This window comes from Pipistrellus kuhlii, unplaced genomic scaffold (assembly GCF_014108245.1).
Source record: "Pipistrellus kuhlii isolate mPipKuh1 unplaced genomic scaffold, mPipKuh1.p scaffold_m20_p_3, whole genome shotgun sequence".
Lineage (NCBI taxonomy): Eukaryota > Metazoa > Chordata > Mammalia > Chiroptera > Vespertilionidae > Pipistrellus > Pipistrellus kuhlii.
In genome coordinates, this window is record NW_023425529.1 from 10505286 (window position 1) to 10533202 (window position 27917).

Genomic DNA, 27917 nt, shown 5'->3' on the forward strand with positions numbered 1-27917 from the left:
GCTCTCACACTGGATTCCATTTAAAATTTGTCTGACTTGTATGACCCCCATTCCTTCAATAGATCAGGATGCATTCATTTTGACTGAAAGTGTTTTAATTCCACATTTCCCACTACAAGCTTTCTTGTCCCAAGTTTGTGACCCAATTACTCCAATGCAGAGGTTTCTGTCTGAGTGTCTAACACCACACAATGGCTAGGCAATGGAGATCTCATGATAGTGTTATAGCAAACTTACTTTTGCCCAGCTTCTCCTTGGCCTGCACAAGGTCCATACTTATAAGCGTACACCAAGCGAGGAATAAAGTCAGATGTTATCGCTATGACAAACGCATTTGTAATAACAGAGAGAATTCCAATGCCTTCAAGAATTCCGTACCAAATTCCTATTCAAAGAGAAGCATTATATTAATTACAGACACACAGCAGAGGCACTAAGTATGAAATTAACTGGGGTAACTAGTATTCCATCTTTCTTTCCAAGGGTCCTTTCATCTTCCCTAATACACTTGCAAAACAAGAGTAAGAATTTGTACTTGCAAACACCTTGGCAGTGAAGGAGTTTCTGTGAAAACGCCAATACTCATGACTTAAAAGTTTAATCAGGATCGGACATAGTAGAGAATTCTGGTCAATGATAAGGCACCCAAGCCCCCTCTGATAAGGCTGACACAGGCAATGTCACCCTGACACCAGCTCCTTAGGGGTACAGACAGGGTTCCTCTGGTTCATCAGCAGGTCCAGTTCCTGACACACTGAGCTAGCATAGGTGCTCACCGAATGTGTGTGTATTTCCTATGGATGTTAAAAGACCAATGTGAACCAAACACACCCACGCTCAATCCTCTTCCCTACACATTGGCCGAACACCTGCCTGCCCTGTACTCAGCCCCGGATGCAGAAATGAATAGAAGTCAGACTCTGATCACAGGCAGCTCCCAAATGGCTGCACCTGACTCAACTCAGCATCTCCAATTAAAGACCACAGGTCACTTCTGTCTTTAGGAAAACTGGATCATGCTCTTGTGACTCACACTTTTAAGAAAGAGCAAATCTAAGTTAAGCTGATGGGAGATCTACTTTGAAAAGAAAATAAGGGATAATCAGAAGTGCAGATTCCAGTCTTAAGATAGAAATAACTAAATTGAGAATCTATTTTTAAGTATAACTTTTCTAGCACTGGAAATGATAACTCTCCAAATAGTTTTAAATAATATGAGAAGTAAAGCTGCCTAACACAATTATTCTTTTGTAAGCGTTAGTTGAATCACCTTACATGGAAACCATAAGTAAAAAAATCTAACGTTGATCATTGTTTTTACTTTATCTAACAGACGGTTAATATCTTTTAAAACACATACCCAAATCAAACTTACCTATGTCTTTGGCCCTTGAAGCCAAAGGTCGCCTCCATTGTGTGACAAATTTGTAAGCATCAAGTCGAATTTCAATTACGTTATTCAGTAAGGCCAGAAGTGGTGCTAGGGGAAAAGCTGCCACGAAGATAGTTGTGAATCCAAACTGAAGAACTAGAGGAAAAAAGAAACAAGTGTATTGGTTGCCCATGACTATTTTCAAAAGAATAATAATATGAATTTCTCATTGTTTTAACTCATATCTTCCCCCCTCTCCCCCCTCTACCAAAGCATGGGGAACAGAAAGATAGGCAGATATTTAAAAAATAAATAAATAAATAAAGAGGCAATCCTGGGCCCAGGAGTAATGATCATACCTAAGATACAAGATCTGGTTTTCTAAACACCATCTATAAGAATAAAAGTGTAATATGCAAATGGCCCAAACAGCGGAACGACCGCCTGGATGACTTTCCAGATGACCTTCCAGACAAAGCCTGGGCTGCGAGGGCCAAGACATCCGGGGCTGCGAAGGCCTACTTTTGCATGAATTTTATGCTTTAGGCCTCTAGTTGTCTAATAAAAGAACAAGACATCCTTGGAGAAATGTTTGATTCCAGAGCTATGGTAGAAAAAATACAAGATGAGCCTGGAACATCTTATGATGCCAGAAAGTTAGGAAGTGCTTTAGTAGCACTCACCAGTACATTTTATGATATGGGAGCGTTGAGAGACTAGTTGGTGGGGACTTAGGGAGTTCTGTGGGAAACAGAGGGGAAAGTTGGGGAATATCTCATAGTGGAAATGAAAAAAAAAATACAACTAAAGGAAAAATGGGAGTGGTTATCAAAAACTGTGCCTCTTTCATAATTTTGCTTCAGGTACATACTCTAGGAATACTATACAGCAATGAAAATGAAGTACTACCACCTGTAACGACATGGAAGAATCTAGTCAACATCATATATAATGAAAAAGGCATTTACAAGAGTATGTATTGCACAATTCTATGTATGTGGAGATAAAAAGAGACAAAATTAATATATGGTGGTAGAAGTCAGAAAAGTGGTTAGGGAGGGTGTTATGACTGTGAGAGGAGACAAAAGGGCCTCTGTGACGGTGACAATATTCTACTTCTTGACCTAGCTCACAAGACGGAAAATATTCTTTGTAAAAAGACAGTAAATATTTTCAGCTTTTGAGGCTATAGAGTCTCCATCAAAACTACTCAACTCTGCTGCTGTAATGCAGAGGAAACTACAGAAAACATGTAAACAAACAAACAGAGTTTCTGTGTACGAATAAAATGCTATTTACAAAAACAGACAATGGACTGGATATGGCCTATGAATAGTAATTTGCCAATCTTTATCCTACATAGACTGGTTACATTGGTGTGAAAATTCATTGGTTTGTATACACCTCTTACTATATATTATATATCAATGAATTCATTAAAAAATACAACAAAGCAGAAAGCCATTAAGAAATTACAAAGCAATAAGAATGAGAGTAAGAAGTGAGAGTTCACTGAGATTTCTTGCTGCCAAGACACCACAGTATTTGGGAGCACTCCAGTTCTAGCCACACAAAAGCTTCTTTGCAAGCACTCAATACACCAATATTTTTTGTCATTTCCTTCTTTATGGGAGAAGAGTCCATTAAGAGACCTCAAAGCATTTTTCCTAATGAATTCACTTTATTAAGTTTTATTATGAATGCTCAAATTGATTTCTTCTCCAAGTTATATCGCTCAGTCATTTTGTAATTGAAACTCTGAAAATACCAGTAGATACTTAGCACATAAGCAATCTAAGACACATTAAGCATGAATTCTACTGTCCCTTTAATTTTAAGATTCCACAGAAAGAACTGCTACTTTCAGAAGTAATGCATCTTGCCCACCTTTACCCCCAATTTCCACCCCAATGTTGCAAAGCTTTAACCCAAGTTTAAAAAAGAAAGAAAAACTATACACAATTATTATGCTAAGGGATTTTGATAGATTTTATCCCCTAGGAGATAAGATTAGGAAAATAATAAGATAATTTGTACCAAGAGCATACTATGAACAAGGAATTTTCCTAAGCCTTTTCTATGCATTAACTAATTCACACAAAGACCCTATGAATTAGTGATTCTTATTATCATTCACACTTTAGAAATGAGGAAATTAAGACAACGAGATATTAACCACCTAAGGTTTCACAGGTAATATGGGAAAGGGTTGAGATCTGAACCCAGGTAAGCTGTTTACAGATTCAATGCTCTTAGTTACATCTACCGTGTTTCCCCAAAAATAAGACATCCTCCAAACATAAGACCTACTTACAAGTTTCCTTCTGAGTGAAATATAAGGCATCTCCCGAAAATAAGAATTCCCCCCCGCCCCAGGCTAAACATGAAAGATTTTGTCCACTGATTCTGAAAGAAATGGAGTCACAAGAAATTCACCAGGAAATTCAGGAATTGGATTGTCATGATGATGTTCCAGAAGATGATGACATGATTGTCATTGAATAAATGAATAAATTCTTGATACTGTAGGATTCAGTTTGTCTGGTTTATGTTGACAACTACCGTACTATCATACTGTATACAGGTAATAAATTTCCTTTATTTTCATTTAACAATAAATGTGTACCATATTCTTCTTCATGGAAAAAATAAGACATCCCCTGAAAATAAGACCTAGTGCATCTTTGGGAGCAAAAATTAATATAAGACACTGTCTTATTTTCAGGGAAACAGGGTATTTATATAAAAGCCCAGCTACCCTTAGGGTGGAATGACCAGAAAGACTGGTCATTATTACCTGCACTGACTACCAGGGGGCAGATGCTCAATGCAATGCAGGAGCTGCCTCCTGGTGGTTAGTGCACCCCCACAGTGTGAGTGCTGTTCAACCAGAAACCCGGCTCATCCCTGGCAAACACAGCTGCAGGGGTGGGAGCCTCTCCTGCCTCCACAGCAGCGCTAAGGAGTGAGGAGCCAAGTGGTAAGGAGTGAGCAGATGGGCAGTTATGAGTGAGGGATCCAGGATTGTGAGAGGGTGCAGGCCAGGCTGAGGGATCACCATGCCTCAAGAAATAATTTTGTTCATTGGGCTTCTAGTACTACAATAAATAGCTTAGCTTTGATTATAAAGAAATCTGGTTTCTTAAATAAAAGTATAGCATAGCTTAGCAGTCCTTGCTTCCTAAGCCAACCCCTTCCAAGATAATGACTGTGCCCCCTATACCCGTACTAATTCATATTGCATCATTTTACAACACGGCTATTACATGTACTCTTCCCCTCTCTGGCTCCCCACAACTAGCCTGTGTACCCTGGGTCTCTGCCTTATCCCTTCTTATGTCTCTAAATGCCAAGCATAGTGTCTGCCTGAACATAACATGGCTTCACCGATGTCTGCTGAATGAATCATTTAGGCCATAACTGATAACAACCTTTTTCTTTGGTTCATCAGGTTTTCCAACTCATTTTTGTCCTCTGGTGATTTATTACAACAGACAGGACACAATGTCATGACACTGATGTGAATGTGACTCTAGGCTTTCGGCATCATCCCTGTGGACTGAGCTTCTTAAAGCAACACACTCCTTCCTCTACGTTCAGCTCAAGAATCCCCCAAACACTGATGGCCTAGATCAGGGGTGAGGAACCTTTTTTCTGCCATGGGCCATTTCGATATTTATAACATCATTAACTTATTGGAATTCGCATTTCTGTGAACTAGGATAAAGGATGAAGTAGGGTATTTTCATACTCATTTCTAAGTACTCATCGAAGAGTCCGTAGGCATTCATCGGCTGAAGGTTGTAGTCCTTTTCCCATTGTGGGAATCTTATTCTCCTCTCGGGCCCATGCTCTAGTCGCACTTTTCTTCTAGTCCACCAGTTCTGAATTAACCTGCACAACAAGATCAGTGTCTTTAAAAATCAGGTAACCGCTCATAGGACTTAAGTTAGAAATAGAAGCGTCTGAATGTAGACTCGTAGTTTAAAAAAAAATAATTGAGGACAGGCTGCCAAGGAAAGCAAGCCTTGGAAAATAACAAGGGAGGCTATGCTTCATGTGAGCAAACAGAATGATCGATGAACTTAGTTGAATCCTTCCTGAAACTGTCATGAGATCAGTGCTGTCCATGAGGGTTAGAAAAAGGACAGAGAACATCTATAAACCAACCCCCATCTATAAAGCAACACCCAGGTATGCAAGAAGAGGAAGATGTGGCCTCGCTGGCTTGAAAGCCATGGGGAGTCTCACCACATGGGTGCTAATCTGGGGAGCCTGAGAAATCTAGCAAACCCACAAAATGCTTCCTCTCTGGCACATGGAAGCTTGCAGTTCCACAGCCAGACTGGCCCGTTTTGGACTTGAGATTGACAGGGGCTCTGACTCCCAATAAAATGCACATCACCCTGGACAGTCAGCACATTCACCCTTAGCAATGCTTGGGAGCGCATCTTATACGGAACAGGGATGAGGAAATGGGGGTGGGAGTGGGGGGTTAGGTCTGTGCTGTTGGGGATAAGAAAAAGGTTGAAGGTTGCGGGGAGCAGACATAACAAACACTAAATGTGAAATAAAGGAAGTAAGAGGTTGGGTCTCAAAGACAAATTCTGCCTACTTCACAGTTTTGCTCTAATGTCTCCATTATTCAACAATAAAAATAGTTCTCTTGATGTCCATGACATTTTGATAAATTATGCTTTATACTTTAAATATTGCTTCTAAAGATTTGATTTTATGCTTTATTTTTTTTAATTTTATAGAAAACATGAAACACTCGGAATAGGTTTTCTAAAGATAAAGTTAAAAGAGAAAATGACCAGTAGTGATCCTGGTAGGAGTCTGAGAGATCACTTTTCAAAATGAACCAAGTTCCAGCTAATTTTTCTGATTGAGTGTTCCTCCCTGGGACCTGGAAGGTGTCTATGGAGACACCTAGCTGACACGGAAAACAGTAGATGTGTAATTAAAGCAGAAATAGGAGTGTTGCTGATTTATGTCCCTTTAAAACTTAACTGACCAGAGCTGAGCAAACACAGCAGAATTCAAGGTTATCCTTACAGAGGGGATGCGAGTTTCTGCCCATGGTCATCAACATAAATTATATGCCCTAGGTAATAATATTTTTCCTGATTAAGATATGCTGATTTTGACATACTCAGATTTCTTTTCTGAATCCCTAAACTTTCCTCCTTTCCACAAGTTTCTTTTCTGTGCAGCCTGGGTGTAGTTTTAAAAATTGCTGTGCCTGCCTTAACCAGTTTGGCTCAATGGGTAGAATGTCAGCCTGCGGACTAAGGAGTACCAGGTTCAATTCTGGTCAAGGGAATATACCTTGGCTGCAGACACATTCCCAATAGGGAGTGTGCAGGAGGCAGCTGATGGATGTTTCTAACTCTCTATCCCTCTCCCTTCCTTTCTGTAAAAAAAAAAAAAAAAAAAAAAAAAAAAAAAAAAAAATCAAAGATATATATATATATATATATATATATATATATATATATATATATATATATATATAAAATTGCTGTGCCTGACTTATCTCAGAAATGGGGGAGTAGAGATCTAGTTAATGTGCTCCAGAGACTTGTAATGCTGAAGCTAGAGCATCAGAGACATCACTGGAAGCAGCTTGCATGCAAGTGTCCCATATCGAGGGGCCCAATCTTCTTAAAAAGCATTCACTTTTGTTCATGTGACTTGTGCTAAGTATTCCAAATGAGCCAGTGTGTATCATTATTATTTTTGTTATGGCAATGACTTTTTAAAAATTGATTACTGGAGAGAGAGAGAAAAACATTGATGCGAGAGCTGAACAATCTTGATTGGCTGCTTTCTGCCTGCCACCTGCTGGAGACCGAGCCTGCAACCTGAGCATGTGCCCTAACAGGGAATTGAACCAGCGACCCCTTGGTGCACTGGGTGATGCCCAACCAACTGAGCCACACCGGCCATTGCCAATGTTAGTTATTTTCGGTGAATGTCTTGGAGCGTAAACACTTAGCTCCAAGGACAGGTCCTGGCTTAGTTGCTGAGTCTGCACTGTTAAACTTACTTGCCATGCCTAGAAAAGCCAATAATGAGCAACACTGCCTCTCAAGCACAGACAGGAAGGTACTTACGGGTAGCCAAGCTCCATGAAATTATTCCAGGTCTGCTTTAGCACCATTATAATACCCATTTGCATACAGAGATCAATAAGGCATCCACTGGGGTGGCACTGGGAGATAAGTAAACACAGAAATTCAAGAATCAATGGAGAGGAAGAAAAGGGGTCCTTTAGGAAACAAGGAATGATGGGAGAATACAGACCTCTTCTAGTCTCCACCGGTTTATCAGCCTCAAATAGGCACCTGGGTGTCCTGCAAATCTTCAACACAGAGAAACAGACCATTAGCATCCTATAGGTCTAAGACTTCAGTGAATAGTCTATTCCCATTAGCACATCTTGCAATGAAAATTACTGGGCCAGTGACAGGTCTGAGGGAATTAGGAAATGCTACAGAGCTTCTGGAATTCTCTGGGGCATCTGCCTCTCCTGGCCTTTCTGTCTGCTGCCAGGCACAGTTCTCATTGTTTGCCATGACTTTGAACATTTTCTGTTGAATATTAAGTGCTCTGGTCTCTGCCTGTGGTCAAGGCCTGTGTAAGCAGCAAGGCGGACTGAAACACATTCTGATCTTTTTGAATAATAGTAATGATATTGTTGTTGTTGCTTTTTTCCAATCAAATGATTTGATTAGGATTCCATTCTAAAGCACCTAATACTGCGGTGTGGCTGCTGCATTTCATTCATCTGACCAAAACCTAATCCCTGTCCAGTCCCTGGTTCTCTTCTGCCAGAAACACTTCCTGGTGTGATGAATTCATGGGACATGAATGAATGCGGATCCTTTCCAAATCCTCATCCTGTGTTAGCCCCCTCCTGTCTGGATGTCCATCCCTCTTCTGTGGCATCAGAGGAATCTAGGACATGCTGCAGGCCATCCACCCCTCTCATGCCCCTGCTCCTATAGGTGTGGGGTCCCGGCCCTGACTCAGGTGCAGATGGAGGCCACAAGTTTGGCATCCATCCTTCCCCCATGCAAATCACTTTCCTCCCTACTCTCGGCTAGAAAAGGTGCCCAGGTACTCACTGGTGATTTGCATGTGCCCTAACAGGAAAACCATCTCCAAGATGGGAATGGAGAGGAGGAGGCTAAGCTCTGTTTGCACTTTGTATGAATCACGCAAAAGGCGGGAACTCCTCTGTTCTCTGAGCTGTCAATGACTCCTGAGCTTTCTGTCCCCCCCGCCCGCCCAGGAGTGTGGGGAGAGCTGGTTCCTACCTCCCGAGGAAGAACGCGATGTAAAACGTGGAGCTGTTCAGATTGACAAACTGAAAAAGAAACATTTTCAGGGTGAAGCTGTTCTCCCACTCCGACTCCGTGCGAGGCTGTTCTGTGAACAAAAAGGAAGCCCAGTTTGAGAGGCTGACTCAGATGCCTGCTCCACTCCCCGTCCTCCTCCCCACACACACGTGGGGGGGGCGGGGGGCAGAGGCGGGCTAAGGAGACCCAGTTTGCCTATAGATGGAGCCAGACAAAGTGGCTCATCCATGGGATTCTCAAGCTTGCAGACCAGCCAGCCCCACCAAGGGTTTGGAGGGAAGTGGCTACTGAATTGGCGGAGGAGTAGACTATCCAGTTTGTTTCACTGACACACGGACCCGAGAGCCTGGAGTAGACACAGTTGGGCTGAAGGAGCCTTGTTCCCAGTTGTGGCTCCCTGCAGGAGACTTTCCTTTTGCTCTTAGCCTCTGTCTGTGGGTAAGGCCTGAGTGGCGCCAGGCATCCTCCCAGTCCCTAATAATTCCTTGGTCTCGACTTTTCTTGCTGAAGAAATGCCAGATGCTCATGGGGAGAGGGCGTCAGATCCCCATCCCAGAGTGCTGAGAGCATCTGACTTCACCTGCCATCCTCAGTCCCCGTGTTTCACGCTCAGGGACAAATATCAAGGAGGACCTCATCTTGACAGCTTTTACCGTCTATCACCGTCTGTGTCTTATCATTCCCCGACCTCACTCAGGTGCCAATCCTTACCTCCTTAGATCCTGACGTCCACAAAGCAAACACTCTCTGAACATTGTAAGTGGGGACCAAACCTCCAACGTGGCTGCTCATGTTAAATGCACGGATCCTTCCCCACGCGCTGCGGCCTCACCCCCAGCAAGACCAAAGAAAACGCGTGTTACGCAACCGCGCTTTCTCTTTCCACATTCCCTGAGCTTCTAATGGCTCATTTACCATTCCAACCCATGCATTCCCTTTCCATGAAATTATGGCTCCAACTGCTTCCTAGAAGCATATCAGAGAAAGGAGGGGGAGGGAGAGAGGTTCTGATTGAAAGTGGTTGAAATGTCAGCTTCGGGAACGAGCTGCACCGCTGTGGAGGGAAGAAAAGAACAAAGGATGCGTAGAGGGTTTTAGTTTTATTTCACTTCTGCTACCAAACTCTCTGTTACAAGGAAGGTCTCCTAGCTTGTCAGCCAGCTGGGTAGGTTCCCAGGTGTCCCCACCACAGCTGGACTGGGCTGCATCTACACAGGCATCTTTGCCAGCCTGGATCGAGGTGCCATGGGGTACAGCCTACCTCTTTCTCTCTTTTTTGGTAAGGGGTGCTGGGAAATTTCAATGACACAAAGGGAAACAAGCCAAGTGCCTACCTCTGTATCTGGTACACAGCAGGGCTCAAAAAAAATATGACATCTTGTATTATCATGATTCTTAGAAATAAAAACACCTTTGTGATTCTTCCCCGCCCTGCCTTGGACAAGCAACATATAGAAAAGCACTAACATAGATTACATAGGGGAGTGTAATTTCCTCAAATTACATAGAGTAAAAAACAAACAAAACAAACGAATAGCTCAGTAATAAAATTGGGATGCTTTCTCTTTCTGTGGAAAGTGTACAGGGCACAGCTGGCTACCAGATGGTTCTAGGGCTTTACGGAGTCAGAAGAATTTCCTCAGGGATGATTCGTCCAGGTGAGGGTCATGTTTCCGTGTCAGTAATGGTTAGCCCGCCCGCTCTAGTCCTCCTAGTCTGCTGTGGTTTTCTGTCCCATGGAAACATGGCCCATTGTTCAATAAGTAAAAATTATAGGCAGTAGAAAGTGAGCACTTTTCTGATTCTGGGCACTTTACACACATGTACTTTTGGGACAGCATGGATTTTGTGTGTTAAAAGAAAACCTACTTTACATCAGCTCATGACAGATCAAGTTTGTGACAGGTTTTAAATCTTTAGGTAGAAAAGAACCCCGGATGATTAGGCATATTTAAAATATCCTGTGAAGGGCGATAAAATTGCTGTATGCCACTCAAAGGAAAGGGGATGCTGTATTTCTTTTTCAGCTACATTTCAAAAATGAATCTTTGAAAAGGTACTTTTCAAACCACAATACTGTACCAGAAAAGAAAAAACGGTTTCACTTACCTAAATTGGTCAGAAAAAGTGCAACTTTTTCATAGAGCTGTAAAATAAAATGCATACATTTAACAAATGAACTGTAGATGTTCTAAAATCTGTAATTATCAAGGAGACACATAATCAAGTGATGAGTGAAAATAAATTCATTATCCATCCACTGCTCAAACAATGAAAATAATGTGAACAATTGTGTCCTCTAGGAAAAGAAAGAAGGCACAAGGTCCCATTTTACTATTTTAGTAATCATCTCCCTCTGGAGTGAATAATTCTGTGATAACAGAGCTAGCTAGCTGCCACTAATTACCAGCTTGCTCATTTTTCTTCTTTGTAACTTGGGGATTTTGAAACCTTTTCCCTCAAATAATACATTCCTGTGCATTTTAATAGAAAGCATAATAAACTTCCTATATTTCATTAGCTCAGTGATTACTAGTTCACCTAAGAATCATAAATAAACTTTGTTACTGGGTAGGTTAAATGCTCTGAGGAGTGACTCAGAGTTTACTGGTTATGGAATTTAGGATTATGTAAAGAGCTAGAAATGACAGTTTGAATAGATAAAACTGTGTTGATAATAATATAAAATTACTTGGCCTTTAGAAAGCCCCTTTCAAATAATGAGAGCATTTCAGTATCCCAGCCCAGATTTAAGATGCAATATAAATGGGGATGAGGAGCTATAATTAATTGGACATCTCTAGGCTTAACACTGTGCTTGGCACTTCACATGCATTATCTTTTTTTAAAAATATATATTTTATTGATTTTTTTTTTAAAGAGAGGAAGGGAGAGGAATAGAGAGTTAGAAACATCAATGAGAGAGAAACATTGATCAGCTGCCTCCTGCACAGCCCCTACTGGGGATGTGCCTGCAACCAAGGTACATACCCTTGACTGGAATCAAACCCAGGACCCTTCAAGCCACAGACTGATGCTCTATCCACTGAGCCAAACCAGTCAGGGCCACATGCATTATCTTATTCCCTGCTACGTATCTCTAATGTCAGCATTTTTATGTACAGGTTGACCTCAAGTCTAATAATGTCAGTCATTCCATCTCTTTTGTTCTGCAAGAAATAACAATGTAATGAGCCTACTATGTGCCAGGCCCTGCTCCAGACACTGGGAAATAACAGTAATAAAAGCAAACAAAAGTTTCTGCTCTCATGGACCTGTATTCCAATGGGGAAGAAAGACAATGAACAAAATATATGTTTAAAAAAATAGCCTATGGGATGGGTATAAATGCCAGAGAGAAAAATAAAGCAGGCAAGGAGATAGGAAGGTGTCAGATGGCAGGAGTGAGTTGCAATTTTAAATTGAGTGACAAGGGGAAGCCATTAGAGAGTAACATTTGAACAAAGACCCGAAGGAGATGAGAGGCCAGTTACTATGCAGGCAGGAAGGGGAGACTATTCTAGACAGAAAGAAGAGGGAGTAGAAAGTCCCAGGTAGAGAACATGTCTGTCCCATCCAAGGGAAGGCCCGCTAGGAGCAGGAGAATCTGGTGAGCATGGAGGGGACGAGGTCAGAGCTGTCACTGGGGCCAGATGGAGGAGAGCCCAGAGGCCATGTAAACGTTTGTTCCGAGTGAGGGGAAAGCCACTGAGCATTGTGAACAGAGGAGTAACATGAGCTGACGTCTGTATAAGAAGCTGGCTCTGGCCCAGCTGGCATGGCTCAGTGGTTGAGCATTGATCCATGAACTGGAAGTCATGGTTCAATTCCTGGTCAGGGCACCTGCCCAGGTTGCAGGCTCGATTCCCAGTGGGGAGCATGCAGGAGGCAGCCAACATATAATTCTCTCTCATTATTGATGTTTTTCTCTCTCCCTTCCTCTCTGAAATCAATAAAAATATACTTAAAAAAAAAGCTGGCTCTTTCTATTGTGATGAGTAGATTGAGGACAAACATGGAAGCCAGGAGATAATTAGGAGGGCACTGCCATAACCCAGGTGGGAGGTGGGGCTGTGTAAAAAGTTATCCAATTCTGGAAAAGCTTTGCCAGTGAAAGTAATAGCAGAGTCAAGGATAATGCCGAGGTTTTCAGCCGGAGCAACTACAATGGTGGAGGCTGTGGGATGAGCTGGTTGATGCTCGAGGGAATATGGAGTCTGAGTTTAAATGTTAGTTGAGGATGGTGAAGTAGGTAGGTAATTCAACGACGTGTGTGTGTGGGGGGTTCAAGGGAGGCATCCAGGTTGAAACATACATTTGAAAAAGCCTGAAATCAACACAAGCAACATCTCAAAGTGTGCTGTGAATACTGGAAACCTTCATGTCACTCAGAATCAGAAGAAAAGAGGGACCAATACCATCAAGCTATGTTACAGATTCTGAGCTGGGTCTTTAGAAGAAATTCTTTTTCTAAATCTCCCCAAGAAATATTTAGTGTTGTCTTATTGGATAAATAAAAAAACAAACAAAAAACTAAGGTTCAGAGAAGTTGAGTGCCTTGCCCATAAAAATCTGACACTAGAAAATCTCTGACTCCATCCCAAAACCTGTGTGTATCTCATGCTGGGCTCTTGGCTACATGACTCTCTGAGGCCAGGATCCTGCAGCCCACGTGTTTGCTGCCCTGGGCTGGCCACCTTGCAGCTCACTCACCACATTCAGCAGCATGATGATACAGAAGTTGATGCACACGGCGGTCCCTGTGGTCGCAACCTGAGAGTTATTCCTGATTAGCGCCCACTTGAAGGCAGCAAAAGTGCTGACGGTCACCACCCTGTAAATGACGATCCCAAACACGGCGGCGATCACCACACATATCTGGCAGGAAGACAGGAGAGGCCCAGTGAACACATTGCCCAGGGGAGCGTTCCTGAGACTTGGCCAAGACTCTGATGACCAAAGAAAAGAGAGCAACTGCGGCCCTGACTCAACAGAGCACAACAAAACGCATCCTTTTCACTGTGGCTGATCCTTCTTCTCGTCTGTTTGCATTTTCTTATTCAAGTGGAAAAACCCCAGTGTCTGAAAGTTGATAAGCTCTGTAAGCTACGGGGTAACGTTTTATTAAGCAGCATATTAGACTGAGCAGATGAACAAATATTTATTACGGGGATATTACCATGTCACTCATCTGTTCAGAACTATTTACTGGTTTCCTTTTGCGTAAAAGCTAAGCCCAGATGATGACCTGCAAGTCTCTCTCCGCCTGACTGAGTGCCTTCCCCCAACTCGGGGACTCCAGACCTTCTGTCATTGTTCCCAATGGGCTTAACACCCTTAATCTTCAAGACCGTTTCCTTTGCCTAAAATGCTGACACGCCCATTCCCTTGCCAAACACACACTCACAGCTTAGTTCCCGCCACTCATCCTTCCCAGCTCAGCTCCAAACCACTTCATAATCACAGCTTTTTCATGACTCCCCAGAATATTTTGTTTGTTATCCAGCACCGAAGCCCTTCTTTTGGTGTCCTACTTAACATTTCTGACCTTTTGTCAGTGTGTTCACTGTCAGTCTCTCCATCAGGGCAGGGACGGTATCTGTAGGATCCCATGATTTCTGCAGCCCCTTAGCCTAATTACAGGTGTTCCGCTGTTTGTTGCTGAATAAGTCAACTATGTGATAGGTGCATAACCTCTTATTAATCGGATATGAACACAGACTGATCTGAGGCATCTTTCTCTGAAGATGAAATGATATCTCTATAAAACAATGGGAATCTCCAAAACGTTTTGTGACTTTCATTAGGTGACTCAATATGTCAGAGTAGAGACCTTAGCCTACTTAGTTGCCAAAAACTGGATCTTAAAGTTGGGCCTTCAGAAGGCCTTTGCTGATTTGTAAATTTCATTCTTCATAGATGCATTCCTCTTTTCTCCACAAACTATTTCTGGCTTACTATGAATGACATGCTTGAAAAGTTTGAGCCTGAACCCTTGCTGGAACTGGCCAAATTATTATTATTTCTACAGCAAAATAAAAAACGGTCCATGTCTTAATCTCAGAGCTGTTGATAGGGAGCTGGGTGAAATGTACGTTGAATTTCAGACCAGGGTGGCAAAACAATGGAAGGGACAGCATGCAGGACTTAGAGATCAGGTCTGAGTCCTGGCTCAGCTACTACCTAAGCAGAATGACCCTGGACAGGTAGCTTGTCCTCTCCATGGCTTCAGTCTCATATGTCCCAGCTTCCTCATTTGGAGAACAAGGAAAGCTTAATCTATGTCTGTGTTATTGCTAAAAACAAAAACCAAGACAATAACTTGGTAGTTACAGAAGGCATGGCGCAACACAGCTGCTTACAAAGCAGTCTCTGCCAAGGGCATGGGTCTGAATCTCCATCTGAGCTGAGGGACTTTGGGCGCCTTGACGACCCTTTCATTTCCGCACTTTCCTAATAACTAGCGGGGGTCTGGATCTGCTGTAGTTTTGTCCTTCCCACTCTACTGACCTAGGATATATGTTCATACTTGCATTTGAAAAGAGGGGAGGAGAACCCTAATTACCCCTTATGGTTCTAAAATGACATTTCTGAAAAATCTGCATGTATTTTGTTCAGTAATTAACAGGGTCAAAGTTCATCACCAAAAGACCTCTTTTTAGGAAAAGCAAACAACCCAGCTTCAAGTTAGTATTTTTCAAACTATATAATCATCAGTGAATATGGAAATTAATTTTAGGGAGTTATTAAAAAAGATTATAAATAAACAGGAAAAAATCAGACTCTATTAAACATTTAAAAAAACTAAAATAAAACAGAAAATTAGTCTATTACATGTTATAAAGGTGAACATTTTTCAGTTACTCTAGTCTTATATACCTATTTGCAAAAGAAATACTTAGTCATGACAGAGAATGTATTTCTTACATGAGCATAGTGTAAAAAAAAAAAAAAAAAAAGTTTGGAAAACACTGCTGTGGGTCCTGGCTCCTATTCTTAGTTCCTTTCAGCATGGCATAGAGAGGCAAGTCAAAAGAATATTGGATTCAAGTAGAGGATCTGAGCTCTTGGCAGTTTACTGGCTATTTACAGGCTAACTGGGCAAGCCCCTTAACCTTCCCGAGTCTCAGCTGCTCTACTTGGAATAGGGGGACAATATCCTTATATCACCTCACAGCGTTGTTGTGAGGATTAAACCACAGGACATGAAAACATGTTTTGTCAAACTATGCAAATGCATGACATAATTAGTGTTGCTACCATGCTACAAGTTTGTACGGTATGAGACAAATAAAGGAGTTCTGTAAAAATGTTCCAAACCATAAAAAATATTCCTGATGCAGACACGATCAGCCGGCTGCATTTGTCTGTAAACGCTTGGTATGGTTCTGGCTTTCCTGAAATGGGATTCATCCGCTCTTTCTTGGAATATTTGGCTTCAAACTGGGGTCGTATTTCTTCCTAGAAAACAAACAGGCACATTTTATGCTCTGAAGAGGTGCACACATGATTAAAAAAAAAAAATCATGTTACCTCCCAGGGAAACTGAGTCAATGGCTGATTCATTAAGAGGTTAATCAATAAGTTGGATTTGAGACCCAGGTATTACTGTTTGGAAATTGGCCACTTGAAGAAAATATAAGGAATGATGATTTTTATTTATTATCATCAAGGAAATGTGATTTAGTCTGACTGTGAAATGGCTATTATCTTATTAAACTGGGCTTGAAGAAGAACACTGAGATGAGGAAAGAGACCACCTGTCCTGTCTCCAGTGGTTTGAAACAACATAGTAGCTTTTCCTTTCATGACCAGCAAATGAAACTGACACAAGGACAGAGAAAGCTTCTGAACAGCAAACTGTTCAGAATTCATTGTTATTTTTTTTAATTTTTATTTTTTTCTGTTTCTTGACCTCCTAGCCTTTAATAGAACCAACCATTTTTGATCAATTTCTTCTTATGGTTCTATGATACATTTTTCTCAAATTTCATCTTAATAGCTGCTGCTTCTCAGTTTCCTTTGCTTGTTCATCTCTTTTGAGCTCTAAATGGGTGTGCTTTTTCTTTTTTTGTTAATCTGCACCTGATTATATTTTTCCATTGATTTTTTACTTTTTTTTTTTTTTTTTGAGAGAGAGAGTGAACTATAGGGGAAGACACAGAGATAACCTTGATGTGAAAGAAACACATCGATTGGTTGCCTCCCTCATGGGTCCCAGGATCAAGCCTGCAATCAACATACATGCCCTTGACAGGAATCAAACCTGGGACCCTTCAGTCCACTGGTCGAAGCTCTGTTCACTGAACCAAACCAGCCAGGGCTCATTGTACAAGTTATAATGGCAATCCAACTCTTAGTATTCTCCAATCTTGTTTTTTTTTGTTTTTTTTTTGTTTTTTTTGTTTTTTTTTTTAAATGTAGACATTGAAAACCATGGTTTCTCTATTTTTTAAAATAAGCCCCTAAAGAAGTCATTCATGTTAACTACAGATTTTAAATGTCTTCTTAATTGCTATCGTAAACAAATTAAATACCTTTCAAATCCAGCTAACATCAATGCTCCTCTACTTCTAAATCAAGCTTGACATTTTATTTCAATTAGTTGGGGCCCCATCTAATGTGAAAAGCAATTATGGGATTAGAAAAGGTAACCAGCAAGAGAATATGTTGAAGTCATTCCATTTAATTAAATACATGCTGTATTTGAGTGTCAAACAAGAGAAGAGAAAGTGAGCGGTAACCCTGGTAAAATGGAGATTGAGCCAATCTAAGAAGAAATGCTCATGACTGGGATGAAGGTACCTGCAGAAAGCGAAGCAACAGCTGGTGGAACATTGTGAAGAATGTGTACAGCTTGTAGCAGGAATGGCAGCCTGCTGTGACCAAGGCTAGATTTCACTCAAGGGCAGGTAATAGGGAAGGGAAGGGGGACACAGAAACAGCTCGTGCTTCCTTTCCTTTATTTTAGGCAGTTATACTTAAGGATTGAATAGAGCAGACCTAGAATAATCTGCTTCTTTAGGAAACTTTTAATTTATCAGGCTGTGTCATTAAGAGCAATTGAGTTAACCATCAAGCAACTGAGGCCAGTCATGGAGCCAGGTCTGTCTTCCTGGGTCTTATCAGCTGAATTTGTCCCCCACATGACTTTATATATTGAAGGGCGAACCCACAGGACCTCTGAATGTGATTGCATTTGGAAACAAGTTCTTTGCAGAGGTAATTAAGATAAAATGAGGCCATTAGGGTTGCTCCTAATCCAATATGACTAGTGTTCTCATAAGGGAAAATTTAGATGGAGACACAAAGAGAAGACAGTGAGAAGGCTCAGGGAGTAGATGGGCATCTACAAGCCAAAGGGAAGGGCATGGTACAGATTCTTCCCACAGAGCCACAGAAGAAACCAACCCTGCTGATACCTTGATCTCAGACTTCCAGCCTGCAGAGCTCTGAGACAATACATTTCTGCTATTTAAGCCACCCATGTGGTACTTCTTAATAGCAGCCCTGGCACACTAATACCTTGGTTGACCCCTCAAGGAGGCATGCAGCAAATCTGGACATTTCTGTGCAGCACAGGCTAGAAGAGACATTTCTACAGTGAATCTCAAACTGGGAACTGGAACTTCACATGGCACTGAGGCAGATCCTGCAAAATGTATGCTGAGTGAAAGAATGGTTCAATCTCTTTTTCTCTTTTTTAATCCTCACCTAAGGACTACATATTATTGATTTTAAAGAGAGTAAAGGGGAAGGAGAGGAGAGGGAGGAGAGAGAGAGGAATAAGAAGGAAGAGGAGGAAGAGAAGGAGGAGGAGGAGGAGGTGAGGGCTAAAATTCTCATTTGTGTTCCTAGAATATTCCTTTTAATATATAAAAATATAAATGCACAGCAGGAAACCACCCATTAATACCCATCATCACATCCCATGTGATCAGTTTATCTGATTTTCTGCCACAACAAGTCTCCCAAGAAATGGGATTCAGAAAGGTAAGAGATAATGAATGAGAGAAAGGAAAGAAGAGTTCAGGCCTCTATCAGCTGACAAGGGAAGTAGGGTCCGACGTGGTGACCAAGACCAGCAAGGATGCGTGAGAGACTTGTGCAGGAATGGGGCGAGAAGAGCATGAAGACCAGACCTAGGTTAGGAGAGGACACAGTGTTTTGGCCTAAAAGGGGAGAGTGGTGGAGCTAGAAGGTGTGGGGGCAAGTTCAGTCTGGAGTACCTCTCCTTGACAGACTTGTCTAAAGCTGGCCCTGCATTTAGCTACACCCATCAAGGAGGCACCCTGAGAAGCATTTTCCCACTCAGCACCTCCCACTTCAGGTAATGCTGACTTTGCTCATGCCTGGGCTCTGTCCAGGGTCCTGGAGAGCTCAGGGAAACATTCCCCAGGAACAGTTCTCTTAGAAGACATTTGATTCCATGTGTCTAAGGTTGTAAAATTATTGCCCAACTTCTGCTGAAGTGAAGTAAGGGATAATATTGGAGAAAGCTAAACAAATCTTATTACCAACCATTTGGATGCCTCTACCTAAAAGTAAAGTGATTTACTTAGCTGAAGAAATTAAAAAAAATATTTTAATTCTGTTAGTGGTTTCTAGACTACTTAAGAGTTTTCTGCAAAAACAAATACTGAAATGCTTTTTGAGTAAACCTGACTTCTCTCACAGTGCAGGAAGTGATCACTGAAGGGGACTGTGTATGTCTTGGTGATCCGATTTTTAAAAATTCCGCTGTAAATGATACAAACCTCTTCTTCTTCCCAGTCTATCAAATCCCAGTCATAAGCAATCACTGCTCGCCGTCTTTTCCAAAACTCCAGGAAAACTGTTGCTGGAACAAGCACAGAAAGACACGAACATTTGAAAATAAAATAAAGCAATGCTGTTAACTGTGCCACTAAACAATGAAGTTGTTGCAAAGAATGAGAGCTGTTTGTGTAAGCATCCTTGAGCATCAGAACTTCCCGCTAATCTAACATAAGTAGGAATGTTTTCAGAGAATTATCAAGTTTGTAACATGCATAATAAAACATTAGAGATTTCATTTTGAATAAGTTAAGCTGATTTGCAAGTTGAGGCAGAACAGACTTATTAGAATGGCAGGGCTCCCAGGATGTAAGAAAACTAGGTTACTAACCTCTTTCTAATTGATGACACATTGATTTTTAAAAGTCAGAGGCAAAGGCAAAAATAAAAATTAGCAGTATTTGATTGGCAGTGATGATTTGTCCCCCAAATCTTCCTTGCAGGAAATACTTATGTAAATTTTTTTTCCTATTTCATTGAAGGAAGCTATTTTATTGGAGGAAGAAATCCTACAGCTTCTCTCTCCCTCCCTCCCTCCCTCCCTCCCTCCTTCCCTCCCTTCCTCTCTTTTAACAAAAAGACTTTATTGTTGCACTGAAGCCAAATGTGTGTAAAACTTGTTAAGAACCTTTCCCACAAGTGTTGGCATCCCCACTCAGAGAAATCTGGGGGGTAATCCTTACCTAGACAAAATAAGTTTCTACTCATTTCTATTTTTAAAGATCTATTCAAAGGAATTATTGAGCACGCTACAATGACAGAAAGAGGTGGGGGGAAAAATCAAGACACAATCCTGCTGCCTCAGAAGTGATAAGCCAAATGAGTGACACACAGACACACAGACACACAGACACACACACACACACACACACACACACACACACACACACACACACACTTTGAGGGCAACTGTAACTAAGGATACCACAGGGATGCCGTGGGAGGCAGAGCTGATGAGCCTAACTCTGTTGGGCTTGCTGTGAAGTTAAGACTTACAGAGGCAAGAATGTCATGTATTTGAAATTCATTTCATGAGGAAATGTAAATATCCAAATTCCCATTCTAAAGAAAGATAATTACTTTCATCTTTCTTATTCTGGCTTGCCCTCACACTACCTCCCCATTAGTGGCATTCGGACATAGAACACATATTTTTAAAATTAACAACTGCCAAAACTGGTTGGCTCAGTGAATAGAGCATTGGTCTGCGGACTGAAAGGTCCCAGGTTCGATTCTGGTCAAGGGCATGTACATTGGTTGCAGGTAGAGGGTGTGCAGGAGGCAGCTGGTCGATGTTTCTCTCTCATTGACGTTTCTAGCTCTCTATCCCTCTCCCTTCCTCTCTGTGGAAAATCAATAAAATATATTAAAAAAATAAAATAAAATGAGCAACTGAAAAGACTGCATAGGATAATAGTTAAGAGCTCGCCAGCATATGACCTAGACTAGTGGTCAGTTCAAAAGCCACATGGGGTTCTTTGACACCTTAAGTGTGGCTCTTCCACAAAATACCACGTATCCTAATTAAGTTAATAACAATATACCTACCTATGTAGTTTAAGTTTTAAAAAATTGGCTCTCAAAATAAATTTCAATTGTTGTACTGTTGATATTTGGCTTTGTTGACTAATAAGTTTGCTGACCACTGACCTAGACTTTCAATTCTAGATTTGAAATCTAGTTCAGATAGAACCTGTACTACTCTTGGCAAATCAGTGAACTTTTCTAACTGTCCATGTCCTGCTAAGCAAAAGAAAAATGGCAATATAGGTCTATGTTCTCTATATGAAATGCTAAAATTCAAAATGATCTAAAAATTCTAAGTTCTGCCCCTTCCCCCCCACCCCCAAAGTTTAGCATAAACTCATCTTGTGGCAAGTTCTGACCTGGTTTTCCCCTCTAAGTGAGGAAATCCACACATTAAAAGCAGCCATATGAATGTATTTGAATATGGGGTCCTTCCCATATCTGCTGAGTGTTACATAATACATAGCACCTTTCCAAAATGTGAAAAACTCAGAGTAATTATAGTTAAGAAAGCCACACCTAAACTAATCAAGTGCTTAATTCTTGGAGAGGGAAAATATATGATGTCTGTGGAGGTTAATACAAGTGCCAACGCTGAGTGGCCATTTTTCACTGGCATTCTTTCTGAGAGTCTCGTTGTGTCGGGGGTCCCCAAGGCCACCTCCAGGTTTGAAGGACTCATGCGGAGGACTCATGGCACTCAGCATATAAATAAGATTACAAAAGATAAAATAGTGCAAATATCTAGAAATAAAAGACCCGTTATTACAAAATTTATTTTCAGCTCTGGCTGGTTTGGCTCAGTGGATAGAGCATCAGCCCACGTACTGAGGGGTCCCGGATTCAATTCCAGTCAAAGGCACGTACCTCAGTTGCAGGCTCTATCTGCAGCCCTGGTCAGGGCGTATGCATGAGGCAACCAATGGACATGTCTCTCTTACTTCTATGTTTTTCTCTCTTTGTCTCTCTCCCTTCTATTCTCTCTAAAAATCAATGGAAACATATCCTTGGGTGAGGATTAACAAAAATCATTTTCAAAATTTGAGACATACTTCATTCACAAATTACTAACAGCATCAGAATCTTTGAATTTGCATAAAAAGAACCACAATCTTGTTATTGATCAGACAGCTCTAATTAACCTTGATTTGTTTGTTTACTGGGAATAATTTAATTTTGGCCAACACTTAAAGTAGGACAAAATGGAAGAAGGAGAGGGAAAACATACTAGTAAATGAAGAACAGAGGGGAATAATCTGCTTGCTGATAAGTCTCCACCATCTAGCTCCCTAATGACTCATTTTTTTTTCCTAGGGAGAAAAGCCAATGCAGGCCATAATTGGTCTGTCCCTTGAATCTTTCTGAACAAAAATGAGTTCAGAGAAAAGAGCCACTTGGCTCAAGCCCACAACCCTGGCTCCTAATATACCTGCAGGGTCCCCAGGAGGTCCTGCTACCACAGACCTGTGAACAGGAACAACGGTAATGGAGTTCTAACTCCACACAAAGGCTGTGCCCAGCTGCTACAGACTGTTTCCAAACGGAGCCTTACTGTTTCTCTAATGAATACACAAAGCAAACGGCAGCAAAACAAGCACATCAACCCATGTCTTCCCAGGTCTTGTAAATCACTTACACATGTTCTCAATGTCTTTGTATGGAACAATTTCTCAAAAATAAAGTTTCTTTTCTTAAATGTTGCAACTTGTTAATCATAAAGAATGATCCTGCCCAGCCAGGGTTGCTCAGTGGTTGAGTGTCAACCTGTGAACCAAGAGGTCATAGGTTTGATTCCTGGTCAGGGCACATGCCTAGGTTGCAGGTTCGATATCCAGTAGGGGCATGTAGGAGGCAGCTGATTGATGTTTCTCTCTCATCGATGTTTCTATCTCTTTGTTTCTTTTCTCCTCTCTAAAATCAATAAAAAATATTAAAAAAAAAGAATGATCCTGAGATCATTAAACTAGGTTCCATTAGGACTGACACACTTTTATAGAACATACCATTGCAAAGAAGTATAAATGGGGCTCAGGGTGAGCATAATAGTCTTTTATATGACAGTTCAGATTTCTGAAGCATAAACAGGTTACACAGAATATCTGATCCTGGGAGTAGACTATAGGAACTGAGACTTGCCTGTTGAAGTCTTGCCTTTGCCGTTTTCTAGCTACTGCCTTAGTTTCCTCAGCTATCACATGAGTACAATAATAGTATTAGTATTTTCTTCAAAGGTTGTTATAAAGATGAACTGAAATGATACTATACAAAGCTTAACACAGGGTCAAGCTTAACACAGTGTTCAAATAAGCCCTCAATTAGTGTATATTATTATTATTATTATTATTATTATTGTTATTATTGTTATTATTGCTGGCCATTCCAGATTTCTACAGAAGGCATAGCCCTATCTATAAAGAAACACCTGGTGTAAATCATACTTTTTCTCATTCTTTTTCTGGGAACAATATAAGATTTAAGCAATAACTTGTTAACTAAAACAAAGCAATTCAGAGGACAAGAGGATGAATTATTCCAGGCTTACATTGCCTAGAATGAACCTAAAATGTTCCCTTGTGCCCAAGGGTTATTACAAAACATCTATCAGAGTCTTACTGAGTACCCTCGAAGGTACAAGGACTGTCAAACCTCCAATCCACCTACTTCCATCCTAAAAGCTTCCCAACTCCATCCTACAGGTAGTCACCACCAATCAATCAGTTGAGATTGGCAGGATAAAATCAAACCTATTTATTATGCCCAGCATAAGACATTCCAACTTGCAAGAAAGAGATACAATCCCCTTTGTAACGGTGGTATTCAGTGAGGGGTGGAGATGATAACCACTGTCTTATAGACAAAAGTCATTATACCAGAATTTCACTCCTAATGTAGTCTCAGAGAGAAAACTGTAGAGGAAAACATTTTTTTTCAGTCAAAGCATATCTAAAATGGGTGAAACATTACAGTGGATAAGAAGTTTTGTATGTAAATTCTTCCAGAATACATTTCTCTCTACAGAAACATTAACCATGCAGTAGAATAGTAGCCCAAAGAAGAATATCCCAATGGGTATGACAGGAATGAACTATAGGCCTGAAAGAGGTAATAATCCCTTCAGCCCTCAGGGTGGCTGGGGCTAGGGTCCTTCAGGAATATTATCCCAGGCCCTGAGCAAGCTCATTCACATGCATCAGTATACTGTGAAAATATTATCATTTTCTATGTGTGCTATGACTTGAAAAAGTTTGGGAACCACTGATTTAAGAAATAAGTATATATTTGTAAAGTCTCCTCACTTGTAATCATGGCAAAGTTTAAGCAGTGGATAGCTGGCTTATTATACTTCCTGATCATGGTTATTGATACTAATATGGTCTAGAACAGTGGTCGGCAAACTCATTAGTCAACAGAGCCAAATATCAACAGTACAATGATTGAAATTTCTTTTGAGAGACAAATTTTTTAAACTTAAACTATATAGGTAGGTACATTGTTATTAACTTAATTAGGATATGTGGTATTTTGTGGAAGAGCCACACTCAAGGGGCCAAAGAGCTGCATGTGGCTCACAAGCCGTAGTTTGCAGACCACGGGTCTAGAAAAATCAAATACACATTCTTGATCTGAGAGCTCAGACCAGTAACCAAAACTCTGTTAATGATTGGCTTCCTTTGTTTGCAAAGGATAGAGACACACAAATAGTGAAGGCTTTCCAGGAGCCCCACCAAGGGAGGCAGGAATTGTATGGAATCAAAGACGGGGCCTCTTCAGAGACAGCATACAGAAGCAAGTAGCTTGAGATACCATAGTCACCAGAGACTCTGGTCTTCATGCTGATCCCCCACCAATAAGATGGCTTGGCTACCCTCTTTGCTTCTCTAAGGGGGATTGTTCCACATTTTCTTCCAGATGGCCACCATTTGGCTTCTGCACCTGTATTCTATATCTTTTCCACTAGCTCTTTGTTGCTTATTTGTAGGTTCTGATTTCTCATAACTTCAGCCTTCTCATAATTTCTCCTAGTCCCTACTTTTACTTGATGGTCAATCTCAATCTCTCTCTTCTTCCTCCCTACCCATTCTGCATCCTTCCCTGTCGGTTCCTACTGCTAACTTCCTGTCTCTAGCTGCATTTCCCACCCCACATTCATGAGAATGTGGAATGTCAGGTCTTCTCCCAGGCCACTCACCAACTTAGGGTTTGACTGATCTTGTGTCAAATACACACTGGCTGGCTGAAACCAGTTTGGCTCAGTGGATAAAGTGTCGGCCTGCAGACTGAAAGGACCAGGGTTCGATTCTGGTCAAAGGGCATGTACCTTGGTTGCGGGCACATCCCTAGTAGGGGGTGTGCAAGAGGCAGCTGGTCGATGTATCTCTCTCATTGACGTTTCTAACTCTCTATCCCTCTCACTTCCTCTCTGTGTAAAATCAATAAAATATATATTTAAAAAAATACCCACTAGCTGAAAGGGACTAAAGTCACAGAAATCAAAATATGTCCCTTTAACAGAGCTGTGATGGGTGGGATAAATTTCCTTTGAAGATCTCTAGGTAAGCCAGCCTCCTCAAGAGAACAGGGCTTTACTAGTATATTTCCACTCATCAAAGATTATTTGAATGCTTTCATCTCATAAATTCTTTTGGCAACTTCCTTCTCTTTCCCTTCTCTCTTTTCTGTTTTTCCTTCCATCCATCCATCCTTCTATCCTTCCATCCATCCATCCATCCATCCAATATGAATCCCTCTGTCTTTAAATAAATGCAAGAGTTCTCCCGTGATAATAATGGTCCTTGAAGAAGATAAATTATTTCTGTCCCACCAAAATGATATGAACCAATGCTAGGAAAGTTCAAAGAAGACAGACATCTTCTGGATAGAGCAGATAACATTTCAGCTGGGCCCAGAAAGATGGGGACGATGCTGATATTCATTCCAGATAGAAACAACAGCATGAACCTAAGCCTCAAGTTAGTGGAGTTTAGTAACATCAAAATTCAGATTTGGTATTTTAAATTCTAGAAAAAATACATAATCATTGAAATAAATTCAAATTAAACAGAAAATATATAGTGTAAATAGGTTATCTCTTGTCACTGTTCACACTTACCTTTCCATGAATTCTCCTCTCCAAAGGTAACCACCATTCATTGTTCACTATGAATTTGTCCAGGATCTTTTCTATATTATTAACACCTTATAATTATTTGACTAAGAAGATAAACCCATTAAAATGAGACTTATTTTACAAAGAAGTGGGTTAAATAACTTTGGGTTAGTTCTTTAAGTGAATGTTCCATCACACCTCGTTATTATGGGGCTGTTGGCTTGAACTTATATAAAAAGGGACTCAATTCAGCCTTCTAAGTAGCTCTTGTTTATAGGGGGTCATTTTGACCAGAATTGGAAGAAAACAAGATATGGTTACTCATGCATTAGCCTAATTAAAAGATCCCACACACAATAAAAAACATTATATACATCCTGAGATGGGTATTTCGATCTCATCATGTTTTTCTGTTTTATCTCCAACAGCAGGAAAATTTTACTTTTAAAAAATGGAATGCTGATGTAACTGTTGAAGGTTTAAAAGAAAGTAGACATGTTTCTCCTTTACAATATCACTTTTTAAATAAGCCAAATGAATTATTTATCAGCTTGTGTCTAATAGAACAAGCAACTGAATTTACTCCAGCTTCTTCCTTTTAAAATCCAAAGTCACATTTTCTATTTTTAAAAATATATATTTTTGTTGATTTCAGAGAGGAAGCGAGAGGGAGAGAGAGATAAAAAACATCAATGATGAGAGAGAATCATTAATCGGCTGCCTTCTGCATGCTCCACATTGGGGATTGAGCCCACAACCCAAACATGTGCCCTGACTGGGAACTGAACCATGACCTCCTGGTTCATAGGTCGATGCTCAACCACTAAGCCATGACAGCCGGGCCAAAGTCATATTTCTAAAGGAACATATCAGAGAGCATATGAGGGAAACTCAAGTTCCATGGATGTAGAACACTTACCCCAGACTGCCATGAACACAGCAAAGAAGACAGTGGCTCCATTGTCAAAAAGGTGGGTGACCTGGGAAATTTATGAATCACAGTTAAGCTAACTTCACATATGCTATATTCTAATTCACATTTTTTCAACTTCTGTAAAAATAGCTATGATGATGCAATGACTTTTGCCGGCTTTCTTTGGAAGATACTCTTTTTGGATCATAATCAAGGAGGGAATTCCACTGACTGTAAATGGACCCCTTTACGTGGGTCTCAGCTAGCTGAACATTTATTAGCAGCCCCAATAGTGCTACTAAGGATTTCCTTTTGTGTACTATAAAAACTAATATATGTGCCCATATGTATTTGGATATATTTAAGAGGCATTACTATTGCTCCCTTAAAGGTTTCTGATTTCCCAAGCACTGTTTTTAGTGCCTCATTTATTCACTTTGAAAGCATCGCCATTTTGTGTAGTTTTGAGCAAACATTTTCTGGGCTGCCCTCTGGGTTTCAGCATTATGAAGAGGAGAAAGTAGAGCTTTAACAAGATCCAATTCCACCTGTATGAAAGCCTTGGGTAATCACTATATTTGCCTAGCACACATAACAAACAGCTAGCAAATACTTTATTGTTAGAATAATATATTCTATCGCACACCCACAGCAGAAAGCAAAAATATTCTCGCTGCAAAACTGCCAGGCTCATTTCTGCCTCCAGGATAAATCACACCAATATCGTGCCAAATTTAAATGATGACGGATACGTTCATAAAGCATAACTCTTTTGGGGTGCTTTATAGCTGGCTATAAAATATACTTTACTGTCCC

At 40.8% G+C, this 27917-nt stretch overlaps 1 protein-coding gene across 2 annotated transcripts in view; it reads right to left on the reverse strand.

Moving 5' to 3' along the window:
- ANO4 (anoctamin 4) overlaps positions 1-27917 on the reverse strand; it is a 292620-nt gene that overhangs the window by 21338 nt on the left and 243365 nt on the right. For both annotated transcript variants that reach the window (XM_036456048.2, XM_036456051.2), the window contains 11 exons: positions 27108-27168; positions 19497-19579; positions 16060-16200; positions 13453-13617; positions 10849-10885; positions 8698-8809; positions 7682-7739; positions 7492-7589; positions 5124-5266; positions 1376-1528; positions 238-385 (listed from right to left, as the gene is read on the reverse strand). In XM_036456048.2, coding sequence (XP_036311941.2) covers positions 238-385; positions 1376-1528; positions 5124-5266; positions 7492-7589; positions 7682-7739; positions 8698-8809; positions 10849-10885; positions 13453-13617; positions 16060-16200; positions 19497-19579; positions 27108-27168 — 1199 coding nt within the window. The remainder of the gene's footprint in view (positions 1-237; positions 386-1375; positions 1529-5123; positions 5267-7491; positions 7590-7681; positions 7740-8697; positions 8810-10848; positions 10886-13452; positions 13618-16059; positions 16201-19496; positions 19580-27107; positions 27169-27917) is intronic.